Here is an 18,828-nt window from a genome sequence, read left to right as displayed (position 1 = left end):
AGACAAGTCCACGGATTCATCCTTTACTTGTGGGATATTATCCTCCTGCTAACAGGAAGTGGCAAAGAGCACCACAGCAGAGCTGTCTATATAGCTCCTCCCTTAGCTCCACCCCCCAGTCATTCTCTTTGCCTACTCTAAGAACTAGGAAGGGTAAAGCGAAAGAGGTGATAAAATATAAATTTTTAATTTCTTCAAGCAAGAGTTTGTTATTTTAAATGGTACCGGTGTGTACTATTTACTCTCAGGCAGCAGATGGATGAAGACTTCTGCCTAGAGGATGATGATCTTAGCATTTGTAACTAAGGTCCAGTGCTGTTCCCACAGAGGCTGAGGAGTACAGGAAACTTCAGTGTGAGGAACGTTTTCATGCTTTGCAGCAGTGAGGTATGTTCAGTCATATTTTTCTGGAGAGACTGTGTATTTCAGAAAGGCTGACAGTATCCCCATGAGGGTAAGGGTAAGCAGTAATCCTAAGAGCTAATAAGAAGGGCATTACTAAGCTTGCATAAGGGGCTAATTACAAACATGGTTGACACTGAGTTGTAAATGTTTGGGGGTAAACGTTTTATGAACTGGGAGTGCTGTTTAACGTTTTGTGGGCAATAACGTTTTGGGCAACTTTATTGAGGGTACACTTGGCTTGGCTTATTTTTTTGGGTCTCAGAACCCACATGGCTAGTTGAAAACCGCTCTGGTGCGGTTCTTTGAGGCTGTAGAGACATCGAGTGAGAGGGGCGGGGCCTATTTTCGTGCCTCAGATGCGCAGTTATTTTCTCGCAGCAAGCTCCAACTCCTGATGGCCCTGGTTAATGTTTTATGCCAAATCGAAGCTTTAACCCCATATTTACTATCCCTGAGGGCAGGTAGGGCCACAGCAGGGGAGTTTTTTTTTTCCGGATTTAGGCCTAATTTCAATCCGGTTTGCACATCAAAGGGTTAAATGTTAAAATTCCTTGTGGGGCAATCTTAACTACATATATTGTGTCTGCTTGCAAAATTTAGAAAAATTTGGTGCATTTTAAAGCTGTTTTGCAGAACGTGTATGCTTTTTTTTCTCTTAAAGGCGCAGTACCGTTTTTTAAGATTGTTATTTTTTTCACTAAATAAAGTGTTTTCATGCTTGTTTGTAGTCATTACTAGCCTGTTCAACATGTCTGACATTGAGGAAAGTCAATGTTCAATATGTTTAGAAGCCATTGTGGAACCTCCACTTAGAATGTGTCCCTCATGCACTGAAAGGTCAATAAATTGCAAATAACATATTTTAGCTGCTAAAAGTATGTCGCAGGATGATTCTCAGTCAGAAGGGAATCAGGTTATGCCATCTAATTCTCCCCAAGTGTCACAACCATTAACGCCCGCACAAGCGACGCCAAGTACTTCTAGTGCGTCTAATTCTTTCACCCTGCAAGATATGGCTGTAGTTATGAATACTACCCTCACAGAGGTTTTATCTAAGCTGCCTGGGTTGCAGGGGAAGTGCAGTAGGTCTGGTGTGAGAACAAACGCTGAGCCCTCTGACGCTTTATTAGCCATATCTGATGTACCCTCACAATACTCTGAGTTGGGGGTGAGGGATTTGCTGGCTGAGGGAGAGATTTCTGATTCAGGAAATATGTTCCCTCAGACAGACTCAGATATGACGGCTTTTAAATTTAAACTAGAACACCTCCGCTTATTGCTCAGGGAGGTTTTAGCGACTCTGGATGATTGTGACCCTATAGTAGTTCCAGAGAAATTGTGTAAAATGGACATATTTCTAGAGGTTCCTGCCTACACTGATGTTTTTTCAGTCCCTAAGAGGATTTCGGACATTGTTACTAAGGAGTGGGATAGTCCAGGTATTCCGTTCGCTCCCCCTCCTACTTTTAAGAAAATGTTTCCCATTTCAGACACCATGCGGGACTCGTGGCAGACGGTCCCTAAGGTGGAGGGAGCTATTTCTACCCTGGCTATTGAGGACAGTTGTGCTTTCAAAGATCCTATGGATAAAAAATTAGGGTATCCTGAAGAAAATATTTGTTCATCAGGGTTTTCTTCTCCAACCTATAGCGTGCATTATTCCTGTAACTACTGCAGCGTCATTTTGGTTCGAGGCTCTGGAGGAGGCTCTTCAGGTTGAGACCCCATTAGATGATATTCTGGATAGAATTAGGGCTCTCAAGCTAGCTAATTCTTTCATTACAGATGCCGCTTTTCAACTGGCTAAATTAGTGGCAAAAAATTCAGGTTTTGCCATTTTAGAGCGTTATGGCTTAAGTCCTGGTCTGCTGATGTGTCATCAAAAGCTAAGCTGTTAGCCATCCCTTTCAAGGGTAAGACCCTATTCGGGCGTGAACTGAAAGAGATCATTTCAGACATCACTGGAGGAAAAAGCCATGCCCTTCCTCAGGATAAGACAAATAAAAAGAGGACCAAACAAAATAATTTTCGTTCCTTTCGGAACTTCAAAGGTGGTCCCTCTTCCTCTTCCCCTGCCGCAAAACAAGAGGGTAATTTTTCTCAATCCAAGTCAGTCTGGGGACCTAATCAGACTTGGAACAAGAGTAAACAGGCCAAGAAGCCCGCTGCTGCCACCAAGACAGCATGAAGGGTTAGCACCCGATCCGGGACCGGATCTAGTAGGGGGCAGACTTTCTCTCTTTGCTCAGGCTTGGGCAAGAGATGTTCGGGACTCCTGGGCTTTAGAAATCATAACCCAGGGGTATCTTCTGGATTTCAAAGATTCTCCCCCAAGGGGGAGATTCCATCTTTCTCAATTGTCTGTAAACCAGACAAAAAGAGAGGCGTTCTTACGCTGTGTAGAAGACCTTTATACCATGAGAGTGATCTGCCCAGTTCCGAAAACAGAACAGGGGCAGGGGTTCTACTCCAATCTGTTTGTGGTTCCCAAAAAAGAGGGAACCTTCAGACCAATTTTAGATCTCAAGATTCTAAACAAATTCCTCAGAGTCCCATCCTTCAAGATGGAGACCATTCGGACTATTTTGCCAATGATCCAGGAGGGTCAATATATGACCACCGTGGACTTAAAGGATGCGTATCTACACATCCCTATCCACAAAGATCATCACCAGTTCCTCAGGTTCGCCTTTCTGGACAAGCATTACCAGTTTGTGGCTCTTCCCTTCGGGTTGGCCACAGCTCCCAGAATTTTCACAAAGGTGCTAGGGTCCCTTCTGGCGGTTCTAAGGCCGCGGGGCATAGCTGTGGCGCCCTATCTGGATGATATCTTAATCCAGGCGTCGACTTACCAACTAGCTAAGTCTCACACGGACATCGTGTTGGCTTTTCTAAGATCTCACAGGTGGAAGGTGAACGTAAAAAAGAGTTCACTTCTCCCTCTCACAAGAGTTCCATTCCTGGGATTTTTATGACGGAGGTCAGGAAATCAAAGATTTTATCCATCTGCCGAGCCCTTCATTCCATTCCTCGGCCGTCAGTGGCTCAGTGTATGGAGGTAATCGGCTTAATGGTAGCGGTAATGGACATAGTTCCGTTTGCTCGCTTGCATCGCAGACCACTGCAACTATGCATGCTCAAACAGTGGAATGGGGATTATGCAGATTTATCTCCTCAGATAAATCTGGACCAAGAGACCAGAGACTCTCTTCTTTGGTGGTTGTCACAGGATCATCTGTCCAAGGGAATGTGTTTCCGCAGGCCAGCGTGTGTCATAGTGACGACGGACGCCAGCCTATTGGGCTGGGGTGCAGTCTGGAATTCCCTGAAAGCACAGGGTTTGTGGACTCAGGAGGAGGCTCTCCTCCCGATAAATATTCTAGAACTGAGAGCGATATTCAATGCGCTTCAGGCGTGGCCTCATCTGTCGTCGGCCAGATTCATAAGATTCCAGTCCGACAATATCACGACTGTAGCATATATCAATCATCAGGGGGGAACAAAGAGTTCATTAGCGATGATAGAAGTTACCAAAATAATTTGATGGGCAGAGACTCACTCTTGCCATCTATCAGCAATCTATATCCCAGGAGTGGAGAACTGGGAAGCGGATTTTCTAAGTCGTCAGACTTTTCATCCGGGGGAGTGGGAACTCCATCTGGAGGTGTTTGCACAATTGATTCGGCAATGGGGCACACCAGAATTGGATCTGATGGCGTCTTGTCAGAACGCCAAACTTCCTTGTTACGGGTCCAGGTCAAGGGATCCTCAGGCAGTACTGATAGATGCTCTAGCAGTAACCTGGTCGTTCAACCTGGCTTATGTGTTTCCACAATTTCCTCTCCTTCCTTGTTTGATTGCCAGAATCAAACAGGAGAGAGCTTCAGTGATTTTGATAGCACCTGCGTGGCCACGCAGGACTTGGTATGCAGACCTGGTGGACATGTCATCTCTTCCACCATGGACTCTGCCACTGAGACAGGATCTTCTGATTAAAAGTCCGTCCCAGCATCCAAATCTAGTTTCTCTGCGGCTGACTGCTTGGAGATTGAACGCTTGATCTTATCCAAGCGGGGTTTCTCGGAGTCGGTCATAGATACCTTGATTCAGGCTCGAAAGCCTGTCACCAGGAAAATGTATCATAAGATATGGCGTAAATATCTTTATTGGTGCGAATCCAAAGGCTACTCGTGGAGTAAGATCAGGATTCCTAGGATTTTGTCCTTTCTCCAAGAAGGATTGGAGAAGGGGCTATCAGCTAGTTCCTTAAAGGGACAGATATCTGCTTTATCAATTCTACTGCACAAACGTCTGGCAGATGTTCCAGACGTTCAGTCGTTCTGTCAGGCTTTATTTAGAATCAAGCCTGTGTTTAAACCTGTTGCTCCGCCATGGAGTTTGAATTTAGTTCTTAATGTTCTTCAAGGGGTTCCGTTTGAACCTATGCATTCCATAGATATTAAGCTTCTATCTTGGAAAGTTCTGTTTTTAGTTGCTATCTCTTCGGCTCGAAGAGTTTCTGAACTATCTGCATTGCAATGCGACTCGCCTTATCTTGTTTTCCATGCTGATGGAGGTGGTTTTGCGTACCAAACCTGGATTTCTTCCTAAGGTTGTTACTATTAGAAATATCAATCAGGAAATTGTTGTTCCTTCTCTGTGTCCTAATCCTTCTTCTCAGAAGGAGCGTCTGTTGCACAACTTGGACGTGGTTCGTGCTTTGAAGTTTTACTTGCAAGCGACCAAAGATTTCCGTCAAACATCTTCTTTGTTTGTTGTCTATTCTGGAAAACGTAGAGGTCAAAAAGCTACGGCTACCTCTCTTGCCTTTTGGCTGAAAAGCATCATCCGTTTGGCATACGAGACTGCTGGACAGCAGCTTCCTGAAAGAATTACAGCTCACTCTACTAGAGCGGTGGCTTCCACATGGGCTTTTAAAAATTATGCTTCTGTTGAACAGATTTGTAAGGCTGTGACTTGGTCTTCGCTTCATACCTTTTACAAATTTTACAAATTTTATACCTTTGCTTCTTCGGAGGCTATTTTTGGGAGAAAAGTTCTTCAAGCAGTGGTGCCTTCTGTTTAACCATCTGTCTTGTCCCTCCCGTTTATCAGTGTCCTGTAGCTTTGGTATTGTATCCCACAAGTAAAGAATGAATCCGTGGACTTGTCTTACCTTATAGAAGAAAAGTAAATTTATGCTTACCTGATAAATTAATTTCTTCTATGGTAAGACGTGTCCACGGCCCGCCCTGTCATTTTAAGACAGATTATATTTTTTTGATTTAAACTCAGTCACCCCTGCACCTTGTAGTTTCTCCTTTTTCTTCCTGTACCTTCAGTCGAATGACTGGGGGGTGGAGCTAAGGGAGGAGCTATATAGACAGCTCTGCTGTGGTGCTCTTTGCCACTTCCTGTTAGCAGGAGGATAATATCCCACAAGTAAAGGATGAATCCGTGGACTCGTCTTACCATAGAAGAAATTAATTTATCAGGTAAGCATAAATTTACTTTTTTCCCTTTTCCAGCAAAATCTGGAATCACTTCCCTTTGTTTTGTTATATATTCTTTGCCTTTCGTCACAGGAGGATGGCAGAGAAGTGTCGGAAGATTCTGAGTATTTTATTTCATATGATAACATAAAAAGACAGGGTCACAGTGTGACTCCTTTATCTGTATGGAATCAAGGGTTAATATCTCTGGCAGGAGGTTATTGAACATAGAGGATTTATACATAACTTGCTTTATTATGTTTTATGCTGCAATATGTGTGAGATGAGGCTCAGGCAGATGTGGAACATTTAGGTTTTACTTTCATTTTTGAGATAACTGTGCGGCCTGTTATTTTTGGCGCGTTTCTCTCCTGGAGCAGGGGCGGTCCTGCATGGCACTCCATTTGACTGGGTGTGGTCTCATAGACTTCCTTTTTCCTGACCATGCGGTTTACAGGAGAAGAAGCGGTTTCTCTGTGGAGCCGGGGTCATAGGAGGTGGTGAGTGCCCCGGCCATTGGGGTTATAAAGGTGCAATTTATCTTGTTCTGTTGTCCATCTTAAAGTTATGGAGGACTCTGATGCGTTAGAGGGTACCTGTTTTTATAGTAAGGACGCTACGGTATACTCGCCTGCTCAATTATTTGTGGAGGTAGTTATATCTAAAAAGACAAAGATGTTTAGTACCACTGAGCCGTCCACCTCTGGGGGGTCTCCGTCCCGTGAGGTGCGTTCCCTGCAATCATCTCCTATTACACATGCAGCCTCCCATTGCACTGCTAATCCACCTTCGGGAGGGGCCCTTTTACCGCCAGACTTTTCTGAACAGTTACAAACTGCAGTGTCTGCGGCCTTCAGTGCTTTACCTCGCACTGCTAAGCGCAAGGTCAAATTTTGCTATCCTTCCCAGGGTTGATTTACCAATTTGTTGGATTTATCTGATACTAGATTATCCACTAATGAAGACGCCTCTGATAGTTCAGAGGAGGCTCTTTCTGGGTCAAAATCTGCTGCCTCTAAAACTCCCGCTGCCGAGGAACCAGACTTTAGATTTAGGATCGAGCACTTAAGCTTTCTGAAGTGTTGGCTACGTTGGAGGTTCTGGAACCTAAATTACCCGAGGAACCTTCTATTCCTAAGCTTGACAAAGTTTATGAGGACAGGGTGGTGCCACAGACTTTCCCGGTTCCCGTAAAGATGGCAAATATTATTAAGAATGAATGGGAGAGACTTGGATCTTCTTTTTCCCCTTCTTCTTCTTTTAAGAAATTGTTCCCCATTCCAGACTCTCAATTAGAGTTGTGGGGTCTGTCCCTAAGGTGGATGGAGCTATCCCCACGCTTGCTAAGTGCACCACTATCCCGCTGGAGGGTAGTTTGTCGTTTAAGAAGCCCATGGATAAGAAGCTTGAAACTCTATTAAGAAAAATGTTTCAGCACATGGGGTACTTGTTTTAACCTGCAGCGGCGGTTGCTGTGGTAGCTGGAGCTGCTACCTATTAGTGCGACTCTCTATCGGAGATGTGGCAACTCCCCTCATGAGATCCAGGAAAGAATTAAGGCCTTGAGGGTAGCTAATTCCTTCATCTGTGATGCAAACATGAAGACTATTCGCCTGATTGCCAAGATATCAGGTTTTTCTGTTCTAGCATGTCTGTGGACATGACTTCAAAATCTAGATTACATTCCCTTCCATTTAAGGGGAAGATTCTTTTTGGTTCAGGCCTGGACTCAATCATATCCACGGTCACTGGGGGCAAGGGTGCCTTCCTACCGCAGGATAAGAAAAATAAACCTAAAGGACAAGGTCCTAATTTTCGTCCCTTTCGTTCAGATAAATCCCAATGCCAGCAGCCCTCCGCGAAGCCTGATCAGTCCAAGCGAACTTGGAAACCATCTCAATCTTGGAATAAATCCAAGCAGAACAAGAAGCCTGCTGAAACAAAGTCGGCATGAAGGGGCGGCCCCCGACCCAGCATTGGGTTGTGTTGGGGGAAGACTATCTCTCTTTGTGGAGGCTTGGTTGGGGGACGTGCAAGACCCTTGGTTTCTAGAGGTCATCGTTCGGGGTTACAGGATAGGTTTCAAATCTCATCCGCCCAGGGGCAGATTTCTCTTATCAAATCTGTCTTCAAGACCAGAAAAACGAGAAGCTTTTCTAGGGTGCGTGATATGATCTCTCCTCCCTGGGAGTAATTGTGCCAGTACCTCTATCAGAGAGAGGTCTAGGGTACTACTCAAACCTTTTTTGTGGTCCCAAAGAAGGAGGGTACGTTTCACTCGATTCTAGACCTAAAGTGCCTAAACAAGTTTCTGTCTGCCCCATCGTTCAAGAAGGAGACGATAAGGTCTATTCTGCCCCTAGTTCAAGAGGGACAGTTCATGAATACGATAGACTTGAAGGATGCTTACCTTCATGTGCCAATACACAAGGATCACTTCAAGTTTTTAAGATTCCCTTTTCTGGACTAGCACTTCCAGTTTGTGGCTCTTCCTATTGGTCTGGCTACTGCTCCAAGAGTCTTTATGAAGGTTCTGGGGGCACCGCTTGCGGTGGTGAAGTCCAGAGGTATTGCAGTAGCATCATACTTGGACAACATCATGGTCCAGTCTCCATTCTGCCAGCTGGCAGAAAACCATTCAAAAGCTCTTCTTCAATCTCATGGATGGAAGATAAACTTAGGATAGAGTTCTCTAGTCCCCAGTACTAGGGTGGAATTCCTGGGCACGATAATAGATTCCATATCCATGAGGATATTCCTTACAGACCAGAGACGTTACAAAATTACTTCCAATTGTCTTGCCCTCCAGACCTCCTCAGGGCCATCTGTGGCCCGGTGTAAGGAGGTAATTGGGCTCATGGTGTCCAGCATAGATATCATTCCATTCGCCAGGTTCCATCTCAGATCTGTTCAGCTGTGCATGCTGAGGCAATGGAACGGCTACCACTCGGATCTGTCTCAACAGATTTCTCTGGACAACCGGTCGAGAGAATCGCTCTCTTGTTGGCTCTGTCCAGATCGCCTGTCCCAATGGACATCCTTCTTGAGACCATCCTGGGAGATTGTGACTACGGAAGGCACAGGGCCGGTGGGCTTGAGAGAAGTCTCGTCTCCCAATCAATATTTTGGAACTTCGTGCGATCTTCAATGCTCTGAAGGCTTGGCCTCTTCTGGGTTTGTCCCAGTTTATCAGATTCCAATTGGACAACATTACCTCTGTGGCTTACATCAACCATCGGGGGGGAATGAGGAGTTCCCTAGCAATGAGAGAACTATCTTGGGTTCTGGAATGGGCAGAGGCCCACAACTGCTCACTGTCAGCGAACCACATTCCGAGTGTGGACAACTGAGAAGCGGATTTCCTCAGCAGACAATCCTTTCATCTGGGGGAATGGTCTCTCCATCCCGAGGTGTTTGCGGATATTTGCAACAGATAGGGGATGCCGGAGATAGATCTCATGGCGTCCCGACTCAATTCCAAGCTACTCAGATACGGGTCGCAGTCCAGGGATCCACAGGCAGAGCTGATAGATGCATTAGCAGTGCCTTGGAGGTTCAAACTAGTTTACATCTTTCCACCGTTACCACTTCTACCTCGGGTAGTGGCCGAATCAAACAGGAGCAAGCTTCGCCGATCCTAATTGCTCCATCGTGGCTGCGAAGGATGTGGTTTACGGATCTGGTGGGGATGTCCTCATCTCCCCAATGAAGGTTACCTTGTCACAGAGATCTGCAGGAACAGGGTCCAGATTCTCTGAGGCTGACTGCATGGAGATTGAACGCTTAGTCATAGCCAAGAGAGGATTGATACTCTCATTCAAGCTAGAAAGCCAATCACTCGTCGCATCTATCATAAGGTGTGGAGGACCTGCTTATTCTGGTGTGAAGAGCGGGGATTCCCCTGGCATAAGGTCAGGGTATCCAGGATTCTTTCCTTTCTCCAAGATGATTTGGAGAAGGGACTTGCCACTAGTTCCTTAAAGGGACAGATTTCAGCTCTATCTGTGTTATTACACAAGAGGCTTGATGAGCTTCCTGATATACAGTCTTTTGTTCAGGCTCTTTCTAGAATCAGGCCTGTGTTTAGACATTCCGCTCCTCCTTGAAGTTTAAATCTGGTTCTTAAGGTTTTGAGCCCATGCATTCAGTTGACATTAAGTTACTGTCTAGAAAGGTTGTTTTTCTACTGGCTATTGCTTCGGCACGCAGAGTCTCTGAGATGGCGGCCTTGCAATGTGAGCCTCCTTACCTAGTTTTTCATGCTGACAAGGCTGTTCTCGCACTGGGTTGGGATTTCTTCCTAAGGTTGTGTCTGTTCGCAACACCAATCAGGTGTCCCAATCATTGGGTCCTAATCTTTCTTCTTTAAAGGAACGATTACTTCATAATCTAGATGTGGTTCGGGCTTTTAAATTCTATCTTCAGGCCATGACGGATTTTAGACAGACTTCGGCATTGTTTGTTGTCTATTCTGGGGAGGGCAGAAGGCTTCTTCCACTTCTCTATCTTTTTGGTTGAGGAGCATTATTCGCTTAGCATATGAAACAGCGTGACATAAGCCTCATCAGAGGATTGCGGCTCATTCAACTAGAGCTGTGGCTTCATCTTGGCGTCTTCAAGAATGAGGCCTTTATGGAGCAGATTTGTAGGGCTGCTACCTGGTCCTCCTTACATACTTTTTCAAAGTTTTACAAATTTGACGTTTTTGCTTCGACTGAACCAGCTTTTGGGAGAAAGGTTTTGCAGGCTGTGCCCTCAGAATAGGGTCCGCCTCTCTTTTACCCTCCAGTTTTCATTCAGTGTCCTCTAGAGCTTGGGTATATGTTTCCCACAAGTAAGGAATGAAGCCGTGGACTTTCCTCATATTAAGATGGAAAACATAAATTATGCTTACCTGATTATTTCCTTTCAATCTGTATGAGGAAAGTCCACAGCCCCTGCCAGTTTTCACTGTTGGGCAGACCAACATTTTTTATTCTTCTGACACCATTTATACCCTGATATTTTTCCTACTGTTCCTTGTTCCCTCGGCAGAATGACTGGGGGATGAGGGGAGTGGGGGAGGTATTTAAGCCTTTGGCTGGGGTGTCTTTGCCTCCTCCTAGTGGCCAGGTTCTGTAAAGAATGAAGCCGTGGACTCTCCTCATACAGATGGAAAGGAAATTATCAGATAAGCATAATTTATGTTTTATGTTTAAATATAGTGAGTAAATAAATGAGGCTTATGGGTTGTAAGTTAATACAGGCCTCTCCCTCATGCATTACTGATAATCAAACTTGCCACTCCTTTGATGTCCCTATAGCTCTAGACTATCAGTGTCAATGTGATTACTTAATTACCTCCTCATGTATCCTTCCATGTTTCCTCTTACTGTGATACTTATTTTAGATCATTTAGCTTTTCCTTATGTTTCATGTTCTTTTGAAGTGTGATTTTCTGCTATTTTTTATGAGTTAATGTGGTGGCATATGACCATTAGTATAAAATTATTCTTCTGCTAAGACCTCAAGTAGCTTTATGCATTACAGAAAATGTAGTGTTAAGCAAAATCGCTCTAAACGTGTCATTGTAATGTATTAGATAGGCAAAAATTTAAATACAGTAGAATACTATTTGCCAAACATTGTTCACAGCAATTGACTTTGTATATATGTTATTTTGCGTGAATTGCAGATAATGAACTAATTAATGTTAGTGATGATGCAGTAACATCCACACCGGAATTCCATGAGCACGTGTAGCGAAACAGCTCTAAACGGGGTTTTTTTAAGTGGGGTATTATTGTCAGCACAGAACACTGTGATTTTATTATATCATTTTGTCAGCATGTGGTTTTATTAAATTTTAGTTCATGCATACGTGTTTCTCTTTCACAGGATGCTCTGTGCTTGTGCTGGAGTCAGTAAACATTCTCAGAAAGTACCTCTCATTCTTAGACTTGCCAATCAGCTGGATGTGTCCACAGGATGGGCTCTTCATACTGGCAGGAGAGCAGTACAAGAAGGCCAAGGTAAACTAGTTAGATTACCCCAAAAGTGTTATCTCTATAAATAAAATGTAAGAAGAGTTTAGTATATCCTTGCATGTATTCATTCTGTATATTTGCATATTTGTTTTATATCTAATATAAGTGTCAAAATCTAATCGAATAGATCCATGGGATGATAGGACGCATAATTAAACTCTGGGGGGAATACGAGTTTCTCTGCCCAGAGCTTCTAAGGAAGGAGATTCCAATTTGGGAGAAAAAACAAGGAAGAAAAAGAGAAAGAGGAAGAAAGTGGAGAAAAATAAATAAATAAATAAATAAATAAATAAAACAATATATACATATGGGTTTCTATATAGGCTGGAGTGGTCCTCCCCAACCACACCAATCTCTGGACTATTACTTAAAGGGACAGTCAACACCAGAATTTTTGTTGTTTAAAAAGATAGATAATCTCTTTATTACCCATTCCCCAGTTTTGCAAAACCAACACTGTTATATTAATACACTTTTTACTTCTGTGACTAACTTGTATCTAAGCATCTTCTAACCGCCCCTAATCACATGACTTTTAGTTATTATCTATTGACTTGCATTTTAGCCAATTAGTGCAGTGTCTGCCACTAGCCACGAGCGTGATCACAATGCTATCTATATGGCCTACATGAGCTTGCTCTCCCCTGCTGTGAAAAGTAAATAAAATAGAGGCGGCCTTCAAGGGCTTAGAAATTATCATATGTGCCTTCCTAGGTTTGCTTTCAACTAGAATACCAAGAGAACAAAGCAAAATTGTTGATAAAAGTAAATTGGAAAGTTGTTTAAAATTACATGCCCTATTTGAAAAATGAAAGTTTTTTTGGACTTGATTGTCCCTTTAAGACGATGTCCCACAGTCTCCATCTGTATGAGTATTTAGGGGGGAAAGGAATTACATTTTTTATTAAATTGCCTTTCTAACACCTTTAACTGAACTTTATTCCAGATTTGCTAATCACACTTACTACCCCTAAAAGATGACATGGCTATTTGTAAAATGATTGGTTGGCTCTGTACCACTGTAATTTGTGTAGAGTAGAATATAATAAATATCGTAACTGGCTGTAGAAATAAAAAGGTGGACCATTAAAATATAAACAATCCAGGGTTCTGCCTATTTTTGAGGCTTGTTTGGAAAAGCACATGTGCTCAAGAATAGAGTTGATTATCCAATATTTTCTATTTATGCACTACCAATCTGTGCAATAAACATTTTTATTACACATTGTAAAATGATTTTTGGAAAAAATGTAATTGATGTAAAGGATGAGAAAAAAGCATTTCTTTTATAAGGTGGTGAGAGTACACGAGCCATAGGAGTAGGTGAAGATTTGAGGTGCTCCAGATTCTACTTTGAAAGGGGTTGTCAGACCTATGTGAGACCGGTTACCCCCTCAAACAGCAATCAAGATTTGGACAGAGGGGTTTATGGAGTACTGGATAGTGATGCAATATTTTCCTATGGAATTTTAGTCACAAACCTGCCACAGCTGTTGCAGAGACCTATCCCTAGCCTCCTCTTGTTTGGTCATTGTTTCTCTTGTTAAGTGTATCCAGTCCACGGATCATCCATTACTTATGGGATATTAACTCCTCCCCAACAGGAAGTGCAAGAGGATTCACCCAGCAGAGCTGCTACATAGCTCCTCCCCTAACTGCCATTCCCAGTCATTCTCTTGCACCCAACGAATAGATAGGATGTGTGAGAGGACTGTGGTGATTATACTTAGTTTCATACCTTCAATCAAAAGTTTGTTATTTTATAATAGCACCGGAGTGTGTTATTCCTTCTCTGGTAGAATTTGAAGAAGAATCTACCTGAGTTTTTCTATGATTTTAGCCGGAGTAGTTAAGATCATATTGCTGTTTCTCGGCCATCTGAGGAGAGGTAAACTTCAGATCAGGAGACAGCGGGCAGATTAATCTGCAAAGAGGTATGTAGCAGCTTATTATTTTCTGACAATGGAATTGATGAGAAAATTCTGCCATACCGATATAATGTAAACTCAGCCTTAAATGCAGTAGCAGCAACTGGTATCAGGCTGTCATGTATGTATATTTTACACTTCAGTATTCTGGGGAATGGCACTTCACTGGAATTATACTGTATGCATAAAACTTTAGCCTAATTTGCAGGGACTAGCAACAGGCTTTTTAATAACACTCAATTTATTAATGTTAAACGTTTTTTGCTGGCATGTAAAATCGTTTAATTTTCTGAGGTACTGGGTGAAAAAATGTTTTGGGCACTATTTTTTTCCACTTGGCAGTCGTTTTATTTAATTTATGACAGTTTACTGATCTCTCTCACTGTTATGTGTGAGGGGGAGGGACCTTTTTTGGTGCTTTTGCTACGCATCAAAAAATTCAGTCAGATGTTTATTGTCTTCCCTGCATGATCCGGTTCATCTCTACAGAACTCAGGGGTCTTCAAAACTTGTTTTGAGGGAGGTAATCACTCACAGCAGAGCTGTGAGATTGTAGTTGACTGTGATAAAAAAACGTTTATTTCTGTATTTTTTTTTTTTTTTCTGCTATCAGGGTTAGTTATCCTTTGCTAATGGGAGCAATCCTTTGCTAAAATTGTGTTTTTTACAAAGATTTGATGCTATAACTTTTCAGTTTATTAATTTTCAACTGTCATAACTTTTTCTGTGCTTCTTATAGGCACAGTACTTTTTCATATTATAGTAAATTACTTGAAAAGTATTTCCAAGTTGCTAGTTTATTTGCTAGTGTGTTAAACATGTCTGATTCAGAGGAAGATATCTGTGCTATATGTGCTAAAGCCAAAGTGGAGCCCAATAGAAATTTATGTACTAACTGTATTGATGCTACTTTAAATAAAAGTCAATCTGTACAAATTGAACATATTTCACCAAACAACGAGGGGAGAGTTATGCCGACTAACTCGCCTCACGTGTCAGTACCTGCATCTCCCGCTAGGGAGGTGCGTGATATTGTAGCGCCGAGTACATCTGGGCGGCCATTACAAATCACATTACAGGATATGGCTACTGTTATGAATGAAGTTTTGGCTAAATTACCAGAACTAAGAGGTAAGCGTGATCACTCTGGGGTGAGAACAGAGTGCGCTGATAATATTAGGGCCATGTCAGACACTGCGTCACAATTTGCAGAACATGAGGACGGAGAGCTTCATTCTGCGGGTGACGGTTCTGATCCAAACAAACTGGATTCAGATATTTCAAATTTTAAATTTAAGCTGGAAAACCTCCGTGTATTACTAGGGGAGGTGTTAGCGGCTCTGAATGATTGTAACACAGTTGCAATACCAGAGAAAATGTGTAGGTTGGATAAATATTTTGCGGTACCGGTGAGTACTGACGTTTTTCCTATACCTAAGAGACTTACTGAAATTGTTACTAAGGAGTGGGATAGACCCGGTGTGCCGTTCTCACCCCCTCCGATATTTAGAAAGATGTTTCCAATAGACGCCACCACACGGGACTTATGGCAAACGGTCCCTAAGGTGGAGGGAGCAGTTTCTACTTTAGCTAAGCGTACCACTATCCCGGTGGAGGATAGCTGTGCCTTTTCAGATCCAATGGATAAAAAGTTAGAGGGTTACCTTAAGAAAATGTTTGTTCAACAAGGTTTTATATTGCAACCTCTTGCATGCATTGCGCCTGTCACGGCTGCAGCAGCATTTTGGTTTGAGTCTCTGGAAGAGACACTTGAATCAGCTCCATTAGATGAGATTACACACAAGCTTAAAGCCCTTAAGTTAGCTAACTCATTTATTTCAGATGCCGTAGTACATTTAACTAAACTTACGGCTAAGAATTCCGGATTCGCCATTCAGGCACGCAGAGCACTGTGGCTAAAATCCTGGTCAGCTGACGTTACTTCTAAATCTAAATTGCTTAATATACCTTTCAAAGGGCAGACCTTATTCGGGCCCGGGTTGAAAGAAATTATCGCTGACATTACAGGAGGTAAAGGCCATGCCCTGCCTCAAGACAGAGGCAAACCTAAGGCTAGACAGTCTAATTTTCGTTCCTTTCGTAATTTCAAAGCAGGAGCAGCATCAACTTCCTCTGCACCAAAACAGGAAGGAGCTGTTGCTCGCTACAGACAAGGCTGGAGACCTAACCAGTCCTGGAACAAGGGCAAGCAGGCCAGGAAACCTGCTGCTGCCCCTAAGACAGCATGAATCGAGGGCCCCCGATCCGGGAACGGATCTAGTGGGGGGCAGACTTTCTCTCTTCGCCCAGGCTTGGGCAAGAGATGTCCAGGATCCCTGGGCGTTAGAGATCATATCTCAGGGATACCTTCTAGACTTCAAATTCTCTCCCCCAAGAGGGATATTTCATCTGTCAAGGTTGTCAACAAACCAAATAAAGAAAGAGGCGTTTCTACGCTGCGTACAAGATCTTTTATTAATGGGAGTGATCCATCCGGTTCCGCGGTCGGAACAAGGACAAGGGTTTTACTCAAATCTGTTTGTGGTTCCCAAAAAAGAGGGAACTTTCAGGCCAATCTTGGATTTAAAGATCCTAAACAAATTCCTAAGAGTTCCATCGTTCAAAATGGAAACTATTCGGACAATTTTACCCATGATCCAAAAGGGTCAGTACATGACCACAGTGGATTTAAAGGATGCTTACCTTCACATACCGATTCACAAAGATCATTACCGGTATCTAAGGTTTGCCTTTCTAGACAGGCATTACCAGTTTGTAGCTCTTCCATTCGGATTGGCTACGGCTCCGAGAATCTTCACAAAGGTTCTGGGTGCTCTTCTGGCGGTACTAAGACCGCGAGGAATTGCTGTAGCTCCGTACCTAGACGACATTCTGATACAAGCTTCAAGCTTTCAAACTGCCAAGTCTCATACAGAGTTAGTACTGGCATTTCTAAGGTCGCATTGATGGAAGGTGAACGAAAAGAAGAGTTCTCTCTTTCCACTCACAAGAGTTCCCTTCTTGGGGACTCTTATAGATTCTGTAGAAATGAAGATTTACCTGACAGAAGACAGGTTAACAAAGCTTCAAAATGCATGCCGTGTCCTTCATTCCATTCAACACCCGTCAGTAGCTCAATGCATGGAGGTGATCGGCTTAATGGTAGCAGCAATGGACATAGTACCCTTTGCACGTCTACATCTCAGACCGCTGCAATTGTGCATGCTAAGTCAGTGGAATGGGGATTACTCAGACTTGTCCCCTACTCTGAATCTGGATCAAGAGACCAGAAATTCTCTTCTATGGTGGCTTTATCGGCCACATCTGTCCAGGGGGATGCCATTCAGCAGGCCGGACTGGACAATTGTAACAACAGACGCCAGCCTACTAGGTTGGGGCGCTGTCTGGAATTCTCTGAAGGCTCAGGGACAATGGAATCAGGAGGAGAGTCTCCTACCAATAAACATTCTGGAATTGAGAGCAGTTCTCAATGCCCTTCTGGCTTGGCCCCAGTTAACAACTCGGGGGTTCATCAGGTTTCAGTCGGACAACATCACGACTGTAGCTTACATCAACCATCAGGGAGGGACAAGAAGCTCCCTAGCAATGATGGAAGTATCAAAGATAATTCGCTGCACAGAGTCTCACTCTTGCCACCTGTCAGCAATCCACATCCCGGGAGTGGAGAACTGGGAGGCGGATTTCTTAAGTCGTCAGACTTTTCATCCGGGGGAGTGGGAACTTCATCCGGAGGTCTTTGCCCAAATACTTCGACGTTGGGGCAAACCAGAGATAGATCTTATGGCGTCTTGACAGAACGCCAAGCTTCCTCGTTACGGGTCCAGATCCAGGGATCCGGGAGCGGTTCTGATAGATGCTTTGACAGCACCTTGGACCTTCGGGATGGCTTATGTGTTTCCACCCTTCCCGATGCTTCCTCGATTGATTGCCAGAATCAAACAGGAGAGAGCATCAGTGATTCTAATAGCGCCTGCATGGCCACGCAGGACTTGGTATGCAGATCTAGTGGACATGTCATCCTGTCCACCTTGGTCGCTACCTCTGAAACAGGACCTTCTGATCCAGGGTCCCTTCAAACATCAAAATCTAATTTCTCTGAAGCTGACTGCTTGGAAATTGAACGCTTGATTTTATCAAAACGTGGTTTTTCTGAGTCAGTTATTGATACCTTAATACAGGCTAGGAAGCCTGTTACCAGAAAGATTTACCATAAGATATGGCGCAAATACTTATATTGGTGCGAATCCAAGAGTTACTCATGGAGTAAGGTTAGGATTCCGAGGATATTGTCTTTTCTACAAGAAGGTTTAGAAAAGGGTTTATCCGCTAGTTCCTTAAAGGGACAGATTTCAGCTCTGTCCATTCTTTTACACAAACGTCTGTCAGAAGTTCCGGACGTTCAAGCTTTTTGTCAGGCTTTAGCTAGGATCACGCCTGTGTTTAAAATTGTTGCTCCACCATGGAGTTTGAACTTAGTTCTTAATGTTTTACAGGGGGTTCCGTTTGAACCCCTTCATTCCATTGATATCAAGTTGTTATCTTGGAAAGTTCTGTTTTTAATGGCGATTTCCTCGGCTCGAAGAGTCTCTGAGTTATCTGCCTTACATTGTGATTCCCCTTATCTGATTTTTCATTCAGACAAGGTAGTTCTGCGTACTAAACCTGGGTTCCTACCTAAGGTAGTCACTAACAGGAATATCAATCAAGAGATTGTGGTTACATCTTTGTGTCCTAATCCTTCTTCGAAAAAGGAACGTCTGCTACACAATCTAGATGTAGTCCGTGCCCTGAAATTTTATCTACAGGCAACTAAGGATTTTCGACAAACGTCTTCCCTGTTTGTCGTTTATTCTGGTCAGAGGAGAGGTCAAAAAGCTTCGGCTACCTCTCTCTCCTTTTGGCTTCGTAGCATAATACGGTTAGCCTATGAGACTGCTGGACAGCAGCCTCCTGAAA

At 43.4% G+C, this 18,828-nt stretch overlaps 1 protein-coding gene across 1 annotated transcript in view; it reads left to right on the top strand.

Moving 5' to 3' along the window:
• Positions 1 to 18,828, top strand: part of PIGL (phosphatidylinositol glycan anchor biosynthesis class L) — a 420,271-nt gene that overhangs the window by 367,666 nt on the left and 33,777 nt on the right. The window contains exon 6 of the mRNA XM_053706111.1: positions 11,775 to 11,908. Within this exon, the coding sequence (XP_053562086.1) occupies positions 11,775 to 11,908 (134 nt within the window). The remainder of the gene's footprint in view (positions 1 to 11,774; positions 11,909 to 18,828) is intronic.

The sequence above is a fragment of the Bombina bombina genome, chromosome 3 (assembly GCF_027579735.1).
Source record: "Bombina bombina isolate aBomBom1 chromosome 3, aBomBom1.pri, whole genome shotgun sequence".
Taxonomy (NCBI): Eukaryota; Metazoa; Chordata; class Amphibia; order Anura; family Bombinatoridae; genus Bombina; species Bombina bombina.
This window is presented reverse-complemented; position numbering and strand designations above follow the sequence as displayed.